At 37.4% G+C, this 20,051-nt stretch overlaps 3 protein-coding genes and 1 pseudogene across 4 annotated transcripts; 2 read left to right on the top strand and 2 right to left on the bottom strand.

Annotated features, from left to right (window-relative positions):
- The first annotated feature begins 69 nt into the window (after nt 1-69).
- LOC111776928 (cytochrome P450 81D1-like) lies at nt 70-2,673 on the top strand. Its single transcript, XM_023656342.1, has 2 exons — nt 70-1,121; nt 1,875-2,673. Exons 1-2 carry the CDS (start codon nt 252-254, stop codon nt 2,505-2,507), a joined length of 1,503 nt encoding a protein of 500 aa, XP_023512110.1. The 5' UTR covers nt 70-251; the 3' UTR covers nt 2,508-2,673.
- Nucleotides 2,674-9,197: 6,524 nt separating this feature from the next.
- LOC111777397 (metal transporter Nramp3-like) lies at nt 9,198-12,710 on the top strand. The gene is made up of 5 exons (XM_023656973.1): nt 9,198-10,142; nt 10,225-10,361; nt 10,472-11,124; nt 11,905-12,292; nt 12,498-12,710. Exons 1-4 carry the CDS (start codon nt 9,622-9,624, stop codon nt 12,124-12,126), a joined length of 1,533 nt encoding a protein of 510 aa, XP_023512741.1. The 5' UTR covers nt 9,198-9,621; the 3' UTR covers nt 12,127-12,292; nt 12,498-12,710.
- A 1,543-nt stretch (nt 12,711-14,253) lies between these two features.
- On the bottom strand, nt 14,254-17,655 carry LOC111776988 (isoflavone 2'-hydroxylase-like). Of its 2 annotated transcripts, XM_023656418.1 has the most exons (3): nt 16,615-17,655; nt 15,620-15,868; nt 14,254-14,741 (listed from the first exon to the last, which is right to left on the bottom strand). In XM_023656418.1, exons 1-3 carry the CDS (start codon nt 17,476-17,478, stop codon nt 14,364-14,366), a joined length of 1,491 nt encoding a protein of 496 aa, XP_023512186.1. In that variant the 5' UTR covers nt 17,479-17,655; the 3' UTR covers nt 14,254-14,363. The 2 variants fall into 2 exon arrangements, with proteins under 2 accessions (XP_023512186.1, XP_023512187.1); XM_023656419.1 differs by lacking the exon at nt 15,620-15,868 and having other exon boundaries at nt 14,254-14,990.
- Nucleotides 17,656-19,427: 1,772 nt separating this feature from the next.
- The window catches only part of LOC111777760, a 5,921-nt pseudogene continuing 5,297 nt past the window's right edge, over nt 19,428-20,051 (bottom strand).

Below are 20,051 nucleotides of genomic sequence, written 5' to 3'. Positions count from 1 at the left end.
AATTGTTACAAAAGCATCTTTGTTTGAATAAAGAAACCAAAAAAAAAAATGTTAATAACTTGTAGTCAGTCAAGTCTATCGTCAATAATGATACCACCATCATTGTTGCTTTCAAATTTTTCCACAGCTCGGAGCAAACAAAGCCACAGGCGTCCCCATCACCCTGCCCAAAATATCTTCCCTTATGTTTCACCTAACAATTGATACCCACTCCAACAAAAGTCCCAACAAATTAAACAACACCATCATCCATGGCTCATATCTTGCTTTACATTTTCCTCTTTCCGATCACTCTCCTTTTAGCCCTCAAGTTCTTCCCACGCCATGCCAAAAACCTCCCACCAACCCCACTTTTTTCCCTTCCCATAATAGGCCATCTCCATCTCCTCAAACACCCCATCCACCGTACCCTTCACCAGCTTTCAAACAAGCATGGCCATGTCTTCTCTCTCCGATTCGGTTCCCGTCTTGTCGTCGTCATATCATCTCCTTCCGCCGTCCGTGAATGCTTCACAAACAACGACATCGTTCTCGCAAATCGACCATTTTTGAACACGGGAAAGCACTTGACGTATAACTTCACGGTACTAGCCGTTGCCCCTTACGGTGAGCTTTGGCGTACCCTTCGCCGCATTAGTACTCGTGAGATTTTCTCGACATGTCGACTTGATTTGTCCTCGGGAATTCGACAAGATGAAGTCAAGCGATTGTTGTGTAAACTATGTCGTGGTGATACTGTTGTTGTCGAGGTTCAGCCTATGATTATGGATCTTACGTCGAATATTGTGATGAGGATGGTTGCGGGGAAGAGGTACTTTGGAGACGATGTGTCGGATGAAGAACAAGCGGAGAGATTTAGAGATGTTGTGAAGAGAGTAATGTTGTATGCTGGGGCAACAAATCCAGGAGATTTCATACCCTTATGGAATTGGATTGATCCAAGTGGTTTTGAGAAGAAGATTATGAAGGTTGGAGAAGAAGCTGATGCTATCTTTCATGGCTTGATTGATGAGATTAGGAACCAAAAAGGAAGTGGGAATACGATGATTGATCATTTGCTTCACTTGCAGACCACACAATCTGAATACTTCAGTGACCAAATTATCAAAGGCCTCATACATGTATGTTTAATGCTCTTTCTTTTCTATATGTCTCACCATTTAAAGTCACTCAAAGTCGTTTTCATAAAGTTTGAAACTTTCACCGTCAAAAAAAAGTATTTCGTATGAACTTGATCAATTCAGACTATTCAACTCGGTTGGATTAAATTATTTCGATTTGGATTGTTTTGAATTTTTCAAAAATTAAAATTTTGTAATTGTAAGTTGATAATTTTTAGTTAAGTCAACCCGACCAACTTGAAAATAGAGTTATAATTCAATCATACCCTACCATATTTTTAAGATTATGACGAAAATTAAGAATATTTAATGTTTGTAGCTGGTATTAGTAATGCATTGTGACTTGTGAATATTTGACTCTTGTAACTCCCGTCCACCAATCTAAGTTACCGAAAATTTAGGGTTGGTCCAAAAACATTTCACACCAGAAAGTCTATACACCCCTAATATTTATGAGTATTTAATTGAGAATTCTTTCTAAATTTTATGATATATGAAAATTATCAAAATACCCCTACACGACTTCAATTTCCAAAGATTTCTAACATCCCTCGCTAGCTGCATATTGCCCATCTCTCCACCGACTTAGTCGATTATAGTGTTTAAAACGTAATTTTGACGTTATTAGTTTATTGTATTTAATAGTTATGGTAGAAATATTTTTAGCATAGAGTAAGCCTTTTAGTTCGAAGTATTTTTTTTTCGTAACATACCAACAACGCTAAGAGATCCTAAGATGATGAATTCTTGCAGGTTATACTCTTAGCAGGAATCGACACAACAGCCGTGACATTAGAATGGGCACTCTCGCACCTGCTGAACAATCCAGAGGTGATAAAGAAAGCGAGGTTTGAGATAGAGCGTTGCACGGGACAAGACCGTCTAGTCAACGAAGAGGATTTGTCGAGTTTGAGTTATATGCAAGGAATAATCTTAGAGACATTGCGGCTGACCCCAGCAGCTCCTTTGCTCGTGCCACACTGCGCATCTACGGATTGTAAAATCCAAGGCTATGATGTGCCACGTGACACGATCGTATTTGTTAACGCTTGGGCGATACATAGAGATCCAAATCATTGGGAAGATGTCACAAGTTTTAAGCCAGAGAGGCATGAAAATGCAATAGAGTTATCCGATTCATACAAATTGTTACCATTCGGGTTGGGGAGGAGAGCGTGCCCCGGTGTAGGAATGGCGCATCGCATTATTGGCTTGACCTTGGCTTCATTGATTCAATGCTTTGATTGGGAAAGAATGGATAGCTCACCAGTTGATATGACCGAAGGCCAAGGGATCACCATGCCAAAAGCTCAGCCGTTGGTAGCCAAGTGCAAACCACGCCCTATCATGAGAGCTCTTATTAGTGAAGCAATTCACCCTATTTAGAATGACTCCAATCTCTATCGGTGTTTTACAAGTCTTAGCATCAACTATGACCGTGTTGAATATAGTCTACAATTGAAATGTATCGAAATAAATAGATGAAGCAGAAAGAACAACTTGAGGGATAGCGTCTTTTAATAGAATAAATTTAAGCACCCGTACTTGTCAATTCTCTTTACTGTGGTGGATAGAGCATACATCTTATGAGTATTTATACGGGAGAAAACACTAACAAATTTTCTAAACTTTCTCTTCAAGTTAAAACTATTAACAATTTTCTTAGATAAATTACTAACTATCAACATTATCACTAACATTCGATGGGGATCATCGGATTCCAATCATGACGCATAAAACAAAGAACTATGAGCGTAAAACCAATATTAACAAGTAAAATGGAGACTTTAACATCACGTTGATGCGAATCTCATCGACAACAAGCAACCAAAGACGCAAACCATAGGGCAAAATGTGTAATCAGAGTCGACACCCTCAAGCTGGTTATAAAGCCTTTGCAAACCAGCATGTCTTGTATCTAGCTATACATCTATCCATCTATCCAAAATAATGGGTAAGGAAATACTAAACTTGTAACGACCCTAAATTTCTACTTACTTGTTGCTATCGTCATCATAACGTAACCATTTTTGTGCGGAATAAGCATTTAAATTTTATCATAAAACATAAACTTCATCCTAAAACACTGTCATGGACTTGCGTGTTCGAAATCATCTTTAAAACGACACAATAAGAAATTAAATGAAATAAATAAATATCTAAATTAAAAACATCTTATTCTAGCTTAAATAAAATAAATGGGACTACCTTATGGATGCATGTGTCATGGTCTCGAGTTGCATGTTGTTGTCAACCGTACAGGGATGCCTTACCTTTACTTGAAATAGAAGTAGCACGTGGGTCGAGTATTTTAAAAAATACTCGGTAAGTGACCCCAATATTGGGGTTAGATGCAAGCATACACAATTATGAGTAGGGCCTATCATATCAGTCTATATTCCTTAGGCGGCTATCCTAAACGGGCTAATTGGATGTGTATTTACTATTCTACACACGGTCCACACGTGCGAGTATGGACCCACCAGTCGGTTCGCACACCTCTTGAGCCCCTTTCTTGTCTGGCCAGCATTCTCTGGTAGCTAATGAAGTCGAACACCCATTTAAAAATAGCGACTATGGCAACATTAAGATAAACATAATGATCGTTTTCCTACCTGATCGTCGCAGTATTATGATAAACATAATTATTGTTTTTCTGTCAGGTCGTCGCACCATTATGATAACCATAATGATCGTTTTCATGCCTCGTAACGTACGTATTCGTACCATCGTAGAACGAGCGTATTCCTCGATGCATGTACACACAATGATGCATGAGGTTCCAATATTTTTTTTTTTAATTTTCATTATCATGTATGACAATCCCTCTAGCGTTTTCCTTCATATCATATCATTATTATAACTTTTCATGTAATTTCAGGATTGTATATCATGTCAAAACATCTTATTGCATGTCATGTGTATCATATCATAAGCATATCGTGTCTCCCAACTTATCATGTCATACCATACATGTATCATATCATAAAGCATATGACACGTATCATATCTTCAAACGCATCGCACCATCATATATATCATGTCATTCACATATCATATCATAACATATATATATATATATATATATATATATATNTATATCATTCACGTATCTTATCTCAAACATATCGTCAAATATATCACATCATTTCATAAACATTTCACACATATCAAGCATATGACACGTGTAAAACTACGGGGCACATGTCATCATACAACATCAATTTCTAATCATGCTAATAGAAAGACCACTTACTTGGTTGTCCTAGGTCGAAGCAACTACGAACCCTTGATGCTAGTCTAACGCTGTTCTCTGAAATTTAATTTTATCTAGAAGTCCAAAATCATAAATTAGAATTCTACCATTAGAATTTGCTCACCTAATTTTGCATCAAATAATTTAAACTTACCCTTAATAATTTAAACTATGTAAGCCTCATCATGCATAAATACTTTAAACTTAACTCCAAAAATTTTAACTCGCTGAGCCTAATTATGCATAATACTTTAAGCACCCGGAGCACTAATTTCACAAAATCTTATCCTCCAACACAGCAAACGAGACCTAGCACATTCTTTTTCGCATACAAAAGCATATAATTGCGCATTTATTCCACATTTCTAGGTATAGGTCATGCTAAACTATCCCTAGGGTCAACTTGTTCTAGTATACATGCGAATCCAAGCAATCCCTACAAGTATTATTTTCTAGGAGTTTGTGTGATTACTTACAAGTCTGACGCATACCTTGTTGAGCTTTGATCTTTAGTCGAATAGTTGTTCAAAAATTCCAAATTTCCTCTAGAGATACCTAATGAACATTAAAATAAGGTTACTATCAAAACTAAGATAAAAAACTGACAAACGGACATCGAACGGGCTTGAAATAGAGATCCCATGTGCAGTTAGCTCGAGCAGGCCCCCCTTTGAGCCCGAGCAGATGCAACCTTTACCTTGGAATTTTTGTGGTTACGACTTGTGATGCACACGGATTGGATGGGTAGTTAATATCTAATTGATCTCAAGACTAAGTGTTTAAAAATTCAAGAAAATATATCATATGACTAAAGTTAAAACCTTGGGTGCAATTGTCTACTCGTGTGAGAATTGAATAATTTTCATGAGTATGACGTGTGACATTACACATTTGTGAATCTATGGTAGGCGATAGTCGACCAAGTTTCGAATGATTTGTATATCATTTGGTTTTTTGATAAGGTTTGTGACTCCCCGTATATCTAACCTTAATAGATAGAATATTTTCAATATTCAATCTATCTAAAAGTGTTTTGAAGAAAAGACAAGGACATATGATGATTCTAACATGATGGAGTACTGTTAGTCATGATGATCACGGTGTCACTCTATCTTTCACATTTTTTTTTCATTTTATTACTCTCAAATATTTATCGACTTATATTTTATTTTAAACTGCAATTTCTAGTTGATTTTGAAGTTTTTTTTTTTTTATTTCTAATGAAATTAAGCATGTCACTATAATGATTTCTATTAAAAACGTTTGAGTTTTCATGTGATTGTTTTTGTTTTTTATTCAAAAAGATTGAAGGGACACGATTAATTTAGAGTGTTTAATTATTTAGAGTTTTCTTTTTAAAGGAAAATAAATAAAATATTATAGTGCATTTAATATTATATTATATTATGGTAAACATTGTCATAAATGCGATCAAAACGATTGTCCAAAGGTAAGTCATGCCGTCGTTATATATTTAATGCCAAACCAAATACCATATTTACACAAACAAAAGCACAACATTCAATATCCTTTATTGGAAATTCCGTCTAAATTAATTACACAATAAATGATCAAAAATATCTTTTGAATTTTAATAAAAAAGAATATTCTGACTTTTAAAATTTTAAAAATACATATATTAAAAATATCTTTAAAACTTAAAAAAAAAAAAAAAAATCAAAATATCTCCCCGTTAATTTTAGATCAACTATTAATATTTTGTTTTAAAAATACCCTAAACTTCCGAACAATTTCCATTAAAAATGAGAAATAGAATTGGAATCTAAGGTGCCTATTTTCATCCATATTCCTAATACAGCTATCCATTCGTACCTACAAAAAATATAAATTAATTAAATATTAAAAATAAAATAAAATATACTACAAATCAATAATCAATAATAAATGAAAGAATATTAAAATATAATAGCTAAGATATATTTCATAACTAATATATTCTTCAAATATTATATCTCACACGGAAAAGGAATGTGCACATTATTGGTATATAATATATATAGCAGGATCGTTCTCATTCGAATGTGGTTTTAGTTTATTTATGTGCTCTTCTTTACACGTCTCCATGATCAACTACAAAATATATGAAATAATTTGGATTGGAGTTTTAAATTTTGAGAAAAAGATTATGTTTTAAATAATTTACGAGCGTTGAAAAGAAGACTCTTAATTGTCGTTATATCTATTTGTGAAGCATGAAACAAATTCGATATAGATTAACATGGACAGAAATATGATATACACATTAACACGATTGCACTCCAACTTTTGTAAAATATAGATTATGTCTAAAATTAGTAATTGGTTATTTTCAGATGAACAACAAACTAATTAAATATCCACAGCCGCCCACGTTTATGATTTTCTCCCTGCTTTGTTCCCAACTCTGACCAACATTGCTATTCTTTTGCCCACTCTTTACCCTTTGCTGTCGGTCTATTGTCATAACCTTACTAAAAAGTTTGTGACTAACATGGGAACCGCCTATCCAACACATGTGAGAGTCGAGATAAATAAATTTTATGATATGATCGAGGAAGACTATGTATCATCTAACACATCGAGAAGAGTATGTGTTAAAATCAAGTTGAGGCATAAACAAAGTTGGAGATAACGAGGCAACATGAGTGTCAAAAATAAGCTCGAAAAGGGCCGAGTAGGGCCTTGGACCATAACCTCATACGTCTGGGTTTTGATATAATTTTCGACGACATCTCTAAGAGTTTGATCCGTTTATATGAAATATGAAAGTTCACCAAATTTGGTGTCAATTGGATACCCGATAGACACTCCACGTGGTCATATGACTGCTTTCCCAAATCACGTCTACTCTAAAAAAAAAAGAAAAAAAAAAATTAAAAAGGTCTAAAAATGTACTCTAGGGTAGGCATGGTGTTTGGTATTCTTGCGCCTTGTGGCCTAAGTGAGCTTTCCTGTGGCGCATATGTGTGTCATGGTGTGGGCGAACATTGCAAGACAAGCATTTCGAGTGACTTCCTTTAAAATAGGTCTGTCAAGGACAATTTTGAACAACATGGGTGTATCGACATTGTGACCTAGGCCATATGTCGAAGGTTGGTATATGCACCTACTATTCAGTACGGAGTCCATAAATAACATGACACGACAAGAGAGAGTTCATGCCTCAATAAGAATACAAATGGATGGATGTTCGTGATGTCCTAATGAGATGAGCTATACATGGGTCGATTCCAATAGACATGTTCAAGTAAGCAAAGATGATTGTCCTGAAACACGAGATGACATCATGATGCATGAGTTGGTCAATGGAAATCAAAATGATGACTGAGATGCGACGTTGCACATAAAAGATCTTGGCGTAGAGTAGAGACAAAATCGAGCTGAATGATTTAGTCTAATGTAGAGGCAATTTGGCTCGAGTCATATACAATTGAACATTGCTCACTCTCCCCAATTTTTATTACAAAATAATGTGTCATAATAATTGTTTATATGAATCCAAAAAATTGCATACCCTAATATCAATATATATCGATTTATTTTAAATTATTTTTATATATATCGGAACCTAAACTTCTGAATTACTTGATTTAAATTCAATGAGTTAAAAGTTTAAAATACTCGAAATATTTTAAAATTTTAAGAGTTTATTTTGAAAATGATTTTATGCTATGTTTTAAAATTTACTTCAAAATTAAAATGAAGGAAAACCAAACAAAACAATTTATTATTTCACTCTAAAAATTAAATTAATTTAAATTTTAATACAGTAGAGAAGAAATAATTATAGAATAAAGAATCTCCATCCGGTTTAGAGTTTAAAATCATATAAAAGAAAACTACATAGATTGCACGTGCAAGTTGTTTGTATAAGACATCCCTACTCATATGTCTCCATATGAGCGAATTGAGTCAAATCGTTTGTAACAATTAAATGAATCCATACATATCCCCTACATAGTTTTTTTTCCCTTAAAATTCTTAGAATTCAATCTCAATTGATCCTAATAATCACAAAATACTAAAATAAAGATTTGATTCATGAATATTTTTGGTATATTTCCCGCTTTGATTCATGAATCTATTAGATTCTTTTGGTTCATCTCCCATATTAGAACATTCTCTCGTATTGGTACATGAATCATCTCGATTCATGTATGAACATTAGTGTTACTCTGGTTCATGTATCAGAATTAGTATTGTTTTGAGATGTGGAATCATTGTCAATATTTGCAGCAATTGGGAAGAATTTTGTAAGTGAGATTGTGTAGTATGAAAGTAATTATAGTAATTGGCTACCAATCATAAATGGAGAATTTATTTTTTCTTAATCACTTAAATAATTATGTCTTTTTGTTTATTTCTGTTTTTGGGTGTGAGTGCAATAAATTATTGAATTATTCAACACATACATTTTTAAAATTTCGCATACATTAAATTATTCAATAAAGTCACTAAAACAAAATAATATAATTTGTTATTTCACTTTATAAATTAAATTAATTTAAATTCTAATACAAGTAGGCAAGAAATAATTATTGAATGAAGAATCTCCAAAGGGTTTAATATTTTAAAATCATATAAAGGAGAAAGAAAATAAAAGATAAAAGAAAAGCACGTGGACTGCACGTGCAAGTCATTTTGGTGGAATCCACGAGGGCACGGGCAGGGCACGGTGATGGCATCCACGTCCACGTTCTGTCCACACAGTTGGCATCATCAAACTCGTCCATGCCGCACGCTCGCCTTCTTCAATTGCTTCAAAATATCTCCAAATTTGGTCAATTCCTATTCCACGTCCTCTTGCTTTACAGCCACGCTGTCTTCGTACTACGGTATATCCCCGTCACACCGTTCCATTCCGTTTCGTCTCGAGCTCACTTAGTGGCCCGTCTTTTGGCGTTTGCTCTTGCTTGGGGGCTTTAAACTTTAATCGAGCACGCAAATCTTGGAGGGTGAGAGTTTGATTGGAACCCCTTTGTTGGGGACTGAAATTTTTCATCCTTTCTGTGAATCAGTCAAGATTAATTTGGTGTTCTTTCTTCTTCTTTGGTTAATTGGGTCTTGAAATTCTGAAAAGGATTGGTGGAAAAGAAAGTTTGAGTACGCTAGCTACTGACGGTTTCTTTCTTTATCTTCGATAAAGCTTTTTGGGAGGGGAATTTTGGGCAAAAATACTCAAAACCCAGGTTCGAGAAGCGAAAGCTCTGTAATCCACTCAATATTTCGGTTAATTATCCAAGTATGCATCCCGATGATCAGCGGCGGCAGCCGTTGTTGGAGGAGGAAGATGAAGAAACTGCTTACAATTTAACGGAGAAGGTTGTGGTTGTTGGGATCGACGAAGCGGAGTCCGATTTGGATGTGGGTTTGCCGCCGTTTTCATGGAGGAAGCTCTGGCTGTTCACGGGGCCTGGGTTTTTGATGAGTATAGCGTTTTTAGACCCTGGGAATTTGGAGTCCAATCTTCAGGCTGGTGCTATAGCTGGGTATTCTTTGTTGTGGCTTCTGTTGTGGGCTACAGCCATGGGGCTTTTGATCCAGTTGCTCTCGGCCAGGCTTGGTGTTGCCACTGGCAAGCACTTGGCCGAGCTTTGTAGAGAAGAGTACCCATCTTGGGCGAGAATTTTGCTGTGGGTCATGGCAGAGTTAGCCCTCATTGGGGCTGATATACAGGAAGTTATTGGGAGTGCTATTGCTATTAAGATTCTGAGTAATGGGGCTTTGCCGCTTTGGGCTGGAGTTATAATCACTGCTTTTGATTGGTAATTTTGATTCAAATTGAGTTTGTTGTGTATGATTATGTGTTTCCTTAATTGAATGTGTTTTTTTGTGGATTCTTGTCAGTTTTATCTTCCTGTTTCTTGAGAATTATGGTGTGAGGAAACTTGAGGCTGTGTTTGCTGTTCTTATTGCTACCATGGCACTCTCATTTGCTTGGATTTTTGGTGAAACTAAGCCAGATGGGAAGGAGCTTCTATTGGGTGAGGTTCTATTTTTGTTCTTGGTCTTTCATTATGTTTGGTATGTAAGTTTTCTGGTCAATATTGTGTTAGCCACTTACACAATGGCCAACAATGGATGTTCTTTACAGGTATTTTGATTCCAAAACTTAGCTCCAAGACAATTAAACAGGCAGTAGCTGTTGTGGGGTGTATCATTATGCCTCATAACGTGTTTCTTCACTCCGCTCTCGTGCAGTCACGAGACGTCAATCCGAGCAAGAAAGGGCGGGTTCGAGAAGCTCTTAGATACTATTCCATTGAGTCCACTCTTGCTCTTTTTGTGTCCTTCATCATCAACTTGTTTGTTACAACTGTGTTTGCTAAAGCTTTCTATGGCACCGACATAGCTAGTAGCATTGGTCTTGTAAATGCAGGGCAATATCTTCAAGATAAATATGGTGGAGGGCTCTTCCCCATTTTGTATATCTGGGCTATTGGTTTGTTAGCTGCTGGCCAAAGTAGCACCATCACTGGTACCTATGCAGGACAGTTTATCATGGGTGGCTTCCTGAACTTGAAGTTGAAAAAATGGCTAAGAGCTTTGATAACTCGAAGCTTTGCGATTGTGCCAACTATGATTGTCGCTCTCGCGTTCGAAACTTCTGATTCGATGGTCGATGTTCTTAATGAATGGCTCAATGTCCTTCAGTCAATTCAGATACCCTTTGCTCTGATTCCTCTTCTCTGTTTGGCTTCCAAGGAACATCTAATGGGCAGTTTCAGAATTGGCCCCATTTTAAAGGTATGTGTATGATGTTCACTGTTCTACGTATATGTTATACAGCTCTCTGCAAATCATGCAAATCAAATGATCTTGGTCACATCTTTGTTTTTCCTTTTGATTTGTAGGGAATGTTTAGATTAGTTACTAGGCACCTTGCATCTTAGTTTCATGTTTTAGGGTCATAGATGGTTCCATATCGGTTGGAGTGGGGAACGAAACATTCTTTATAAGGGTGTGGAAACCTCTCCCTAGCAGATGCGTTTTTAAAAACCTTAAAGAGAAGCCCGAAAGGAAAAGCCCAAAGAGGACAATATATGCTAGTAGTGGGTTTGTGTTGTTACAAATGACATCAAAGCCAGACACCGGGCAATGTGTCAGCGAGGAGGTTGAGCCTCGAAGGGGGGTTGACATGAGACAGTGTGTCAACATGGACATTGAGTCCCAAAGGGGGTGGATTGGGGTTCCCACATCGACTGGAGAAGGGAACGAGTGCCAGCAAGGACGCTAGGCCTCGAAGGGAGTGGATTGTGAGATCCCACATCGGTTGGGGAGGAGAACGAAACATTCTTTATAAGGGGGTAGAAACCTCTCCATAGCAAACGTGTTTTAAAACCTTGTGGGGAAACCTAGAAGGGAAAGCCCAAAGAGGATAATATCTGCTAGCGGTGGGCTTGAGCTGTAGCCCGTGGTTTTAGACCGGTCTAAAAGATCATTTAAACCTCCATGTTGTTCCATAAATTGTTTGGAAACAAATAAAAATTGTTGTTCAAGAACTCACATGCCCTTCTGCACCTTCAGTTGTCCTCTTGGCTAGTGGCAGTCTTGGTGATGGCCATCAACGGGTATCTTTTGGTGAGCTTCTTCTCATCAGAAGTGAACGGAGTGCTTGTTGCCATTTTCGTGTTCGTCTTCATCGCTGCATATCTCTCCTTTGTCGTTTACCTCGTCTATCGAAGCATTTCATTTTCAAGTTGGCACAGCTTCATTAACCGGAAGACTTCCACGGACAGCGAAAACTGAGTGATCATCTTCAACATCGACTCCGAACGTTTAGATTTCAGATCGATAATTGTCGAATACTTGCATATTCCTTGAGCATCTGTTAGAACACATCCCAGGAGTAATATATCAATATGATTTGACATGTTTTTCTTTGAGAAAAGTTCACTTTTTCTGTAGATTGTAGGCTCTTCAGCTTCAANCTTCCACGGACAGCGAAAACTGAGTGATCATCTTCAACATCGACTCCGAACGTTTAGATTTCAGATCGATAAATGTCGAATACTTGCATATTCCTTGAGCATCTGTTAGAACACATCCCAGGAGTAATATATCAATATGATTTGACATGTTTTTCTTTGAGAAAAGTTCACTTTTTCTGTAGATTGTAGGCTCTTCAGCTTCAAATCTAGTGGGTAATCTAAGTTTATGCAGTCTTGGAAGTCTTAGGATATATTAATGTCATTCAAGTGTTGTGAAGTTTCTTGGCACTGTTAATCATATTTACATCACTCAGTGCTGATCTGATACTGAAACCCGACAGTGAATCATTAAAGTATGTTCATTTTATACAGTCAATTGATCTGATTGAGTATTTAAGATCTCCCATGGAGGTTACTGATAAGTCAAAGTGATGCTTAAGTTTGCTATCAGATAATGTTCTTGAATGTAAAAGATAAGCTCTAAGGTCTTGACATTTATTATGTGTTTGGATTAACTTTTCAAAGTGATTGTGATAGGTACAACCACTAATTTCATTACAGGATTTATACATTTTTGTGACATGATTGATGTTTTGTTAGTTCATTTTTGCATCATTAGTTTTAATGAGGTTAATTATACAATTTGTTAGCAAGTTTAAAAATTTGTGTGATAAATTATTGCATTATAATTAGATTGTAAAATCGTAAAGAACAAAATTTTGATAACATTAAAAATATAAGAACTAACATGGGTTTTTGTGAAATTGCACGTTGGTTGGAGAGAAGAACAAAGCAAAGCTTAAAGAGGACAATATCTGTTAGCTATGGGCTTGAGCATGATAAATGGTATTAGATCCCGTCATTGGATGGTGTGTCAGCGAGGATTGTGAGATCCCACATCTGTTGGAGAGGGGAACGAAACCCGGGCGATATGTCAGCGAGGATTGTGAGATCTCACATCGGTTGGAGATGGGAACGAAACTCAGGCAGTGTATCAGCGAGGATTGTGAGATCCCACATCGGTTGGAGAGGGGAATGAAACCCAGGCGGTGTGTCAGCAAGGATTGTTAGATCCCACATCGGTTGCAGAGGGGAACGAAATCTGGGCAGTGTGTCAGCGAGGATTGTAAGATCCCACATCGGTTGCAGAGGGGAACGAAACCTGGGCAGTGTGTTAGCGAGAATTATGAGATGGGGCACATCCCACATCGGTTGCAGAAGGTAACGAAACCTGAGTAATGTGTCAGCGAGAATTGTGAGATCCTACATTCGGTTGGAGAGGGGAATAAAACATTGTTTACAAGAGTGTGTTAATCTCTCGTCTCCCTAACATATGCATTTTAAAAAGAGAAAGCCCAAAGATGTCATGCATTTAGAATGATTTCTAATACANTTGTGAGATCCCACATCGGTTGGAGAGGGGAATGAAACCCAGGTGGTGTGTCAGCGAGGATTATAAGATCCCACATCGGTTGCAGAGGGGAACGAAACCCGGGCAGTGTGTCAGCGAGAATTGTGAGATGGGGAACATCCCACATCAGTTGAAGAAGGTAATGAAACCTGGGTAATGTGTCAGCGAGAATTGTGAAATCCTACATTCGGTTGGAGAGGGGAACGAAACATTGTTTATAAGGGTGTGTTAATCTCTCATCTCCCCAGCATATGCTTTTTAAAACGTTGAGAGAAAGCCCAAAAATGACAATATTTGATAACAATCATTGTCAATCGCCTAGGAAGTCATTGTTCTTAGCAAGTAATACTATACTAAGATCGAAAAATGCACACATGCAAACATGATTATTATGACGATATAAGGACCTATAATTGTACTTTGGATTCCGACTCTTTTCTTATACTTGAGATTTGCATCACTTTCTTACACATACATACATTAGTGAATATCACTTTCATGATAAACAGGATGTTTGAATTGTAATGTAGAGAGGTCATCACATTTAGAATGATTTCTAATACGTGATCATACACTTTATTTAAAGTTGAACGGAGTGGGTCGGTGATAACACGTTTTTTTTTTTTTTTTTTTTTCAACCAATGTCAATTGCTACATGCATAAACGAGTTTCATGATGGGGCGTGGCTTACACTTAGCTACCAAGGGTTGAGCTTTGGGCATTGTAATCCCTTTACCTTCACTCATGTCAACTAACGAGTTGTTCAATCTTTCCCATTCAAACCCTTGTATCAACGATGCTAAAGTCAAGCCAGCCACTCGTTGCGCCATTCCCACACCAGGACAAGCTCTCCTCCCCAACCCAAATGGTATCAGTTTGTATGAGTCCGCTCCATTCTTCATCCCATTTGCATGTCTTTCAGGTTTAAAGCTGGTAGCATCTTCCCATAGATTCGGGTCTCTATGCATAGCCCAAGCATTGATCAATATTATCGTATCACGAGGAACATCATATCCTTCTATTTTGCATTCTTCAAATGCACAATGCGGCACAAGAAGAGGAGCAGCTGGGTTAAGCCGCATAGTCTCGGAGATTATTCCTTGAACATAACTCAAATTCGGTAGATCAACTTCGTTAACTAAACGCTCGTACCCAATCGAATTGTCTATCTCAGCTCTTGCTTTCTCTAACACCTCTGGATGGTTGAGCAATTGTGATAATGCCCACTCCAATGTCACAGCTAACGTGTCAATCCCGGCTAATAATATATCCTGCAACAACCAAACACTTTCATAATATTGAAGATTGTTGGGAGGGAGTTCCACATTGACTAATTTAGGGGATAATCATTAGTTAGTAAAGAATACATCTTCATTGGTCTAACGCCTTTTGGGAAAGCACAAAACAAAGCCATGAAAGCTTATGCTCAACGTGGTTGACATCATACCATTATGACGTGTTGTTATTTTTAACATGGTATTAAAGTCATGCCCTTAACTTAGCCATGTCAATAGAATCCTCAATTGTCGAACAAAGAAGTTGTGAGCTTTAAAGGTGTAGTCAAAAGTTACTCAAGTGTCAAACAAATAGTGTACTTTGTTCGAGGGCTCCAGAGAAAGGAGTCGAGCCTCGATTAAGGGGAGAGGCTGTTTGAGGGGCTCCGTAAACCTCAGAGGAGGCTCTATAGTGTATTTTGTTCGATGGCTCCAGAGAAAGGAGTCGAGCCTTGATTTAAGGGGAAACTTTTTTAGGGCTCTGTAGGCCTAAGGGGAGGCGGTAAGGATTCGAGCCTCAATTAAGGGGTGGCTGTAAGGATTCGAGTCTCAATTAATTAGAGGCTGTTCGAGGGCTCCGTAGGCCTCAGGGGAGGCTCTATGGTGTACTTTGTATATCCTTCTATTTTGCATTCTTCAAATGCACAATGCGGCACAAGAAGAGGAGCAGCTGGGTTAAGCCGCATAGTCTCGGAGATTATTCCTTGAACATAACTCAAATTCGGTAGATCAACTTCGTTAACTAAACGCTCGTACCCAATCGAATTGTCTATCTCAGCTCTTGCTTTCTCTAACACCTCTGGATGGTTGAGCAATTGTGATAATGCCCACTCCAATGTCACAGCTAACGTGTCAATCCCGGCTAATAATATATCCTGCAACAACCAAACACTTTCATAATATTGAAGATTGTTGGGAGGGAGTTCCACATTGACTAATTTAGGGGATAATCATTAGTTAGTAAAGAATACATCTTCATTGGTCTAACGCCTTTTGGGAAAGCACAAAACAAAGCCATGAAAGCTTATGCTCAACGTGGTTGACATCATACCATTATGACGTGTTGTTATTTTTAACATGGTATTAAAGTCATGCCCTTAACTTAGCCATGTCAATAGAATCCTCAATTGTCGAACAAAGAAGTTGTGAGCTTTAAAGGTGTAGTCAAAAGTTACTCAAGTGTCAAACAAATAGTGTACTTTGTTCGAGGGCTCCAGAGAAAGGAGTCGAGCCTCGATTAAGGGGAGAGGCTGTTTGAGGGGCTCCGTAAACCTCAGGGGAGGCTCTATAGTGTATTTTGTCCGATGGCTCCAGAGAAAGGAGTCGAGTCTTGATTTAAGGGGAAACTTTTTTAAGGCTCTGTAGGCCTAAGGGGAGGCGGTAAGGATTCGAGCCTCAATTAAGGGGAGACTGTAAGGATTCGAGTCTCAATTAATTAGAGGCGGGCTCCGTAGGCCTCAGGGGAGGCTCTATGGTGTACTTTGTTCAAGGGGAATATGGTTGGGAGAGAGTCTCATGTTGGCTAATTTAGTGGACAACATCATAACATTGTAGAGAGTCGTTCATAAAACACAACAAATTAAGAAGAAATCATTAACAAAAGGGTAGGAGTTAATCATACTTGAATCAATCCTTTGATAATTTGATCGCTGTAATATTCAGGCTCGGTATTCTGCAAGCTAAGTAAACGGTGAATCATAGTGTTCCCTCCATCATTTTTATCTCGAATTTCATCCACTAATTCTCGAAGGATTTCATCACATGTCTTCCCAAGCTTCTTTACCCTCTTCTCAAAACCACTTGGATCAATGAATCTCCATAAGGGTATGAAATCTCCTGGATTGGTTGCTCCACTGTGAGCCATAATTTGTGTCACCATCTCTCTAAACTTGTCATGTCGCTCATAAAACCTCTTCCCAGCCACCATTCTCGTAACAATATTGAACATAAGATCAAGCAACATGGGCTCCAATTCCACGACCCTGAATCGATCTTCCAATGAATCCCCACATAATTTACATAGCAAACATTTGATTTCCTCTTCCCGAATTCCCAAGAACAAATTGAGGCGATTTGTTGAGAAAATCTCAAGGGAGCTTATCCGGCGGAGGTTTCTCCAATGTTCGCCGTAAGGGGAGACCGACATGACGGTATGGTTGTAGTCTATGTACTTTGCAGAGTTCAACAATGGGCGGTTTGCAAGAACAATATCGTTCTTTGTGAAGCATTCTTGGACGGCAGAAGGAGAAGAGATAACAACAACGAGACGGGAACCAAATCGGAGGGAGAAGACATGGCCATATTTTTGAGAGAGGTTGGTGAGTGTTCGATGGATGGGATGGTTGAGGAGATGGAGATGGCCTATTATTGGAAGACAAAACAGAGGGCTTGGTGGGAGGTTCAAGCGATGTGGTTTAAGCACAAAATTGAAGGCAAACAGAAGAGGAAATATAAAGAGAGAAATAGAAAGCAAGAGAATATCCATGGAGTTTTCGATGTGGGAATTTCAATGTTTAGATATAGACGAGGTTCAAATATATAGATGGAAGATGTCTATGCCGGGTGGAGTATAACTCACCATCCAAACATCTGATTCGAAAACGGGGTAATGCCTATAAACCTCAAATGGAAAGGAAAGTCTTGTTCAGTCGTGTAACTATGATGTAGATTCTTTTCGAAAAAGCACATACTAACTCGTAGAACTAGGACATTGGCTTCGTAACGAATGAAGATTGAAATTTTATATAAATATCATCAAACACACGTTAGCTAATTTATATATGTATTATGGATGAAAATGCCAAACGTTGAAGAAAATAATGAAGTTGTTTGTCCTATTTGAATATACACGATTCAAAATACACTTAATTGTCTTTCAAATTAGAGATGTCCATAGAGCAGGGCATGGCCGGAGAAGCCTTCCACGTCTCATCTCCACCACCTATTTCATTTTTTATTTATGAAAAATTCACTTCGCCTAATAAATATTTCAACGTGTGGCGGCTTGAAGACAATAATTGGGTGGTCCAAAAGTAGAGTAAAATAATAGATAAATTGTACTAATTATTACTACAGATGATGAAAAGTAAAGGTATAGCTCCAATTCATTGCACCCAGTTAGTAGAAATGTTAAGAGTTTTGTTTTATTTACACAATTTTCAAATTTAAATTGCTTTTGGCTTTTACGCCTGGTCAATTGAACCATGTTTTTTTTTTACTATCGTCATCTTAGTCTAAGTTTATATACGAAATTTAACTCTTAAAATGTCATCGTAAATTATAACTTCATCTTAAAAAGATAATATCAACTTAAAAACATAGTCATGGTCTTAACTTGCTTAAAAACATAATTCAAAAGCAAAACAAAAATGATAATAATAATAAATAAGGTAAAACATGAAATGCAAAACGACCTATACTAACCTAAGTCTAATGTTACTAGCCTATGCACGTGTCATGGTCTTTGATTGTGATATCGTCGTCAGCCGTATAGAGGTGCCTTCTCTTTACCTGAAATAGAAGTAGCATACCGCTTGAGTATTTTAAGAAATAATTAATAAGTGACGCTACTATTCGGACTAGAAAAATGCAAACACATGCAACTCATGTTCTAGTGACCTATCGTTAAAAATATCATAGGGGTGGCCTCTAGTTTGAACTAAATTGAATGTGTAGTACTTCTCTCTATACACGACCCACACGTGTGAGCGTGAATCCTCACGTGGTTCGCACCCCCTAGATCCATTATAGTCGAGCTAGCTGTCCGTAACGACATTCGGAGGTCAGCAGACCCCTAAGTGTCATGCGAGGCATGATCACCATCATCATCGTAGTGTATGCATCTGTACCCGTCCCCGTAAAAGGGGAAGTAGCCCGATGTTTGTTAAATTTAATTGAGATGAGTTTACAGAAGGAAGGAAATTCAGTACTTTATTATGCGAAGAATGACTATGTTTATAGCTAGTACAATGGTTAATCAAAGATAAAAATAAAATCTTAATAGAAAGTAGAATATCATGCCAAAACAAAGAATTTGGCCTAAGATCATATTATGATTTGATATCGGAGTAAGATCATATGAGTGATCTTATATCCGAACTTAAAACATAAAAATAACAATTAAATCTTTTTCAATATTCCCTCGGATGACCTAGTCTTTATATCAAACTTCAAGATCAATAGCTTCTCAACCACAACTAGAGTCAAAGGTTTTGTCATGATATCAGTCACTTGCTCTTTAGTAGGACAATGTTGTAATATCACATCACAGTTCTATCTTTACTTAAATCACAGAGGAAGTGAAAACGATCATCAATGTGTTTGCTTCGACTGTGCAAGACTGAATTTCTGGTCAGCTTAATAATGGAACATGGATAGTGGAAATATTGCAACGTCCAAGATCAATCCTATCAAATGCCTTCATCAATGAATTCCTTAAAAGAACTCAACAAAGTCGATACAATGCTTTCTTTGCAATCTGACAAGGAGAAACCATTTGGAATCAATTCCTTTCCTTGGTTCATCTTCAATACTGAAAATTCTCGAACGGGGGCTTGTTCGGTGCTGAAGGAAAAGCTTATCAATGAGTAACTTCTGGATCTTTTCATTTGCTTAGACTACAACCACTCTGTTGGCTGACACTTTTGCACGAGCCAACTCTCTGTACAACGTTTTTCTTTCCTCATTCATCTCCTAAATTTTGCGCTGATAATCTTGTTGAAATATCATCACTAGCCCAATAGAGTCAAGCCCAATTATTGTATGAGCTTCAGTATATTTATTTTAGTAGAGATTTTAGGAGAAAGAGATCTAGATATTTTAGGAGAAATATTCAAATTTGTTAGGTCTAGATTCAAATCGGTTAGGTCTAGATTTAGATTGGTTAAATATAGATTGCTTACTCTTAGTATAAATACCTCTCCACCCTACCTAGGTTATTCATCCAAGAAATCCAAAAACAATAAAAAGCAGTAGTATTCTACAGAGTGTCTTGTATTCTCTTCTCGATTGGTGTTAATAAAGAGTGCGAGTGTTTCCCACAGTGAGTTGTGTTCAACA

This window comes from Cucurbita pepo, chromosome LG16 (assembly GCF_002806865.2).
Source record: "Cucurbita pepo subsp. pepo cultivar mu-cu-16 chromosome LG16, ASM280686v2, whole genome shotgun sequence".
Lineage (NCBI taxonomy): Eukaryota > Viridiplantae > Streptophyta > Magnoliopsida > Cucurbitales > Cucurbitaceae > Cucurbita > Cucurbita pepo.
This window is presented reverse-complemented; position numbering and strand designations above follow the sequence as displayed.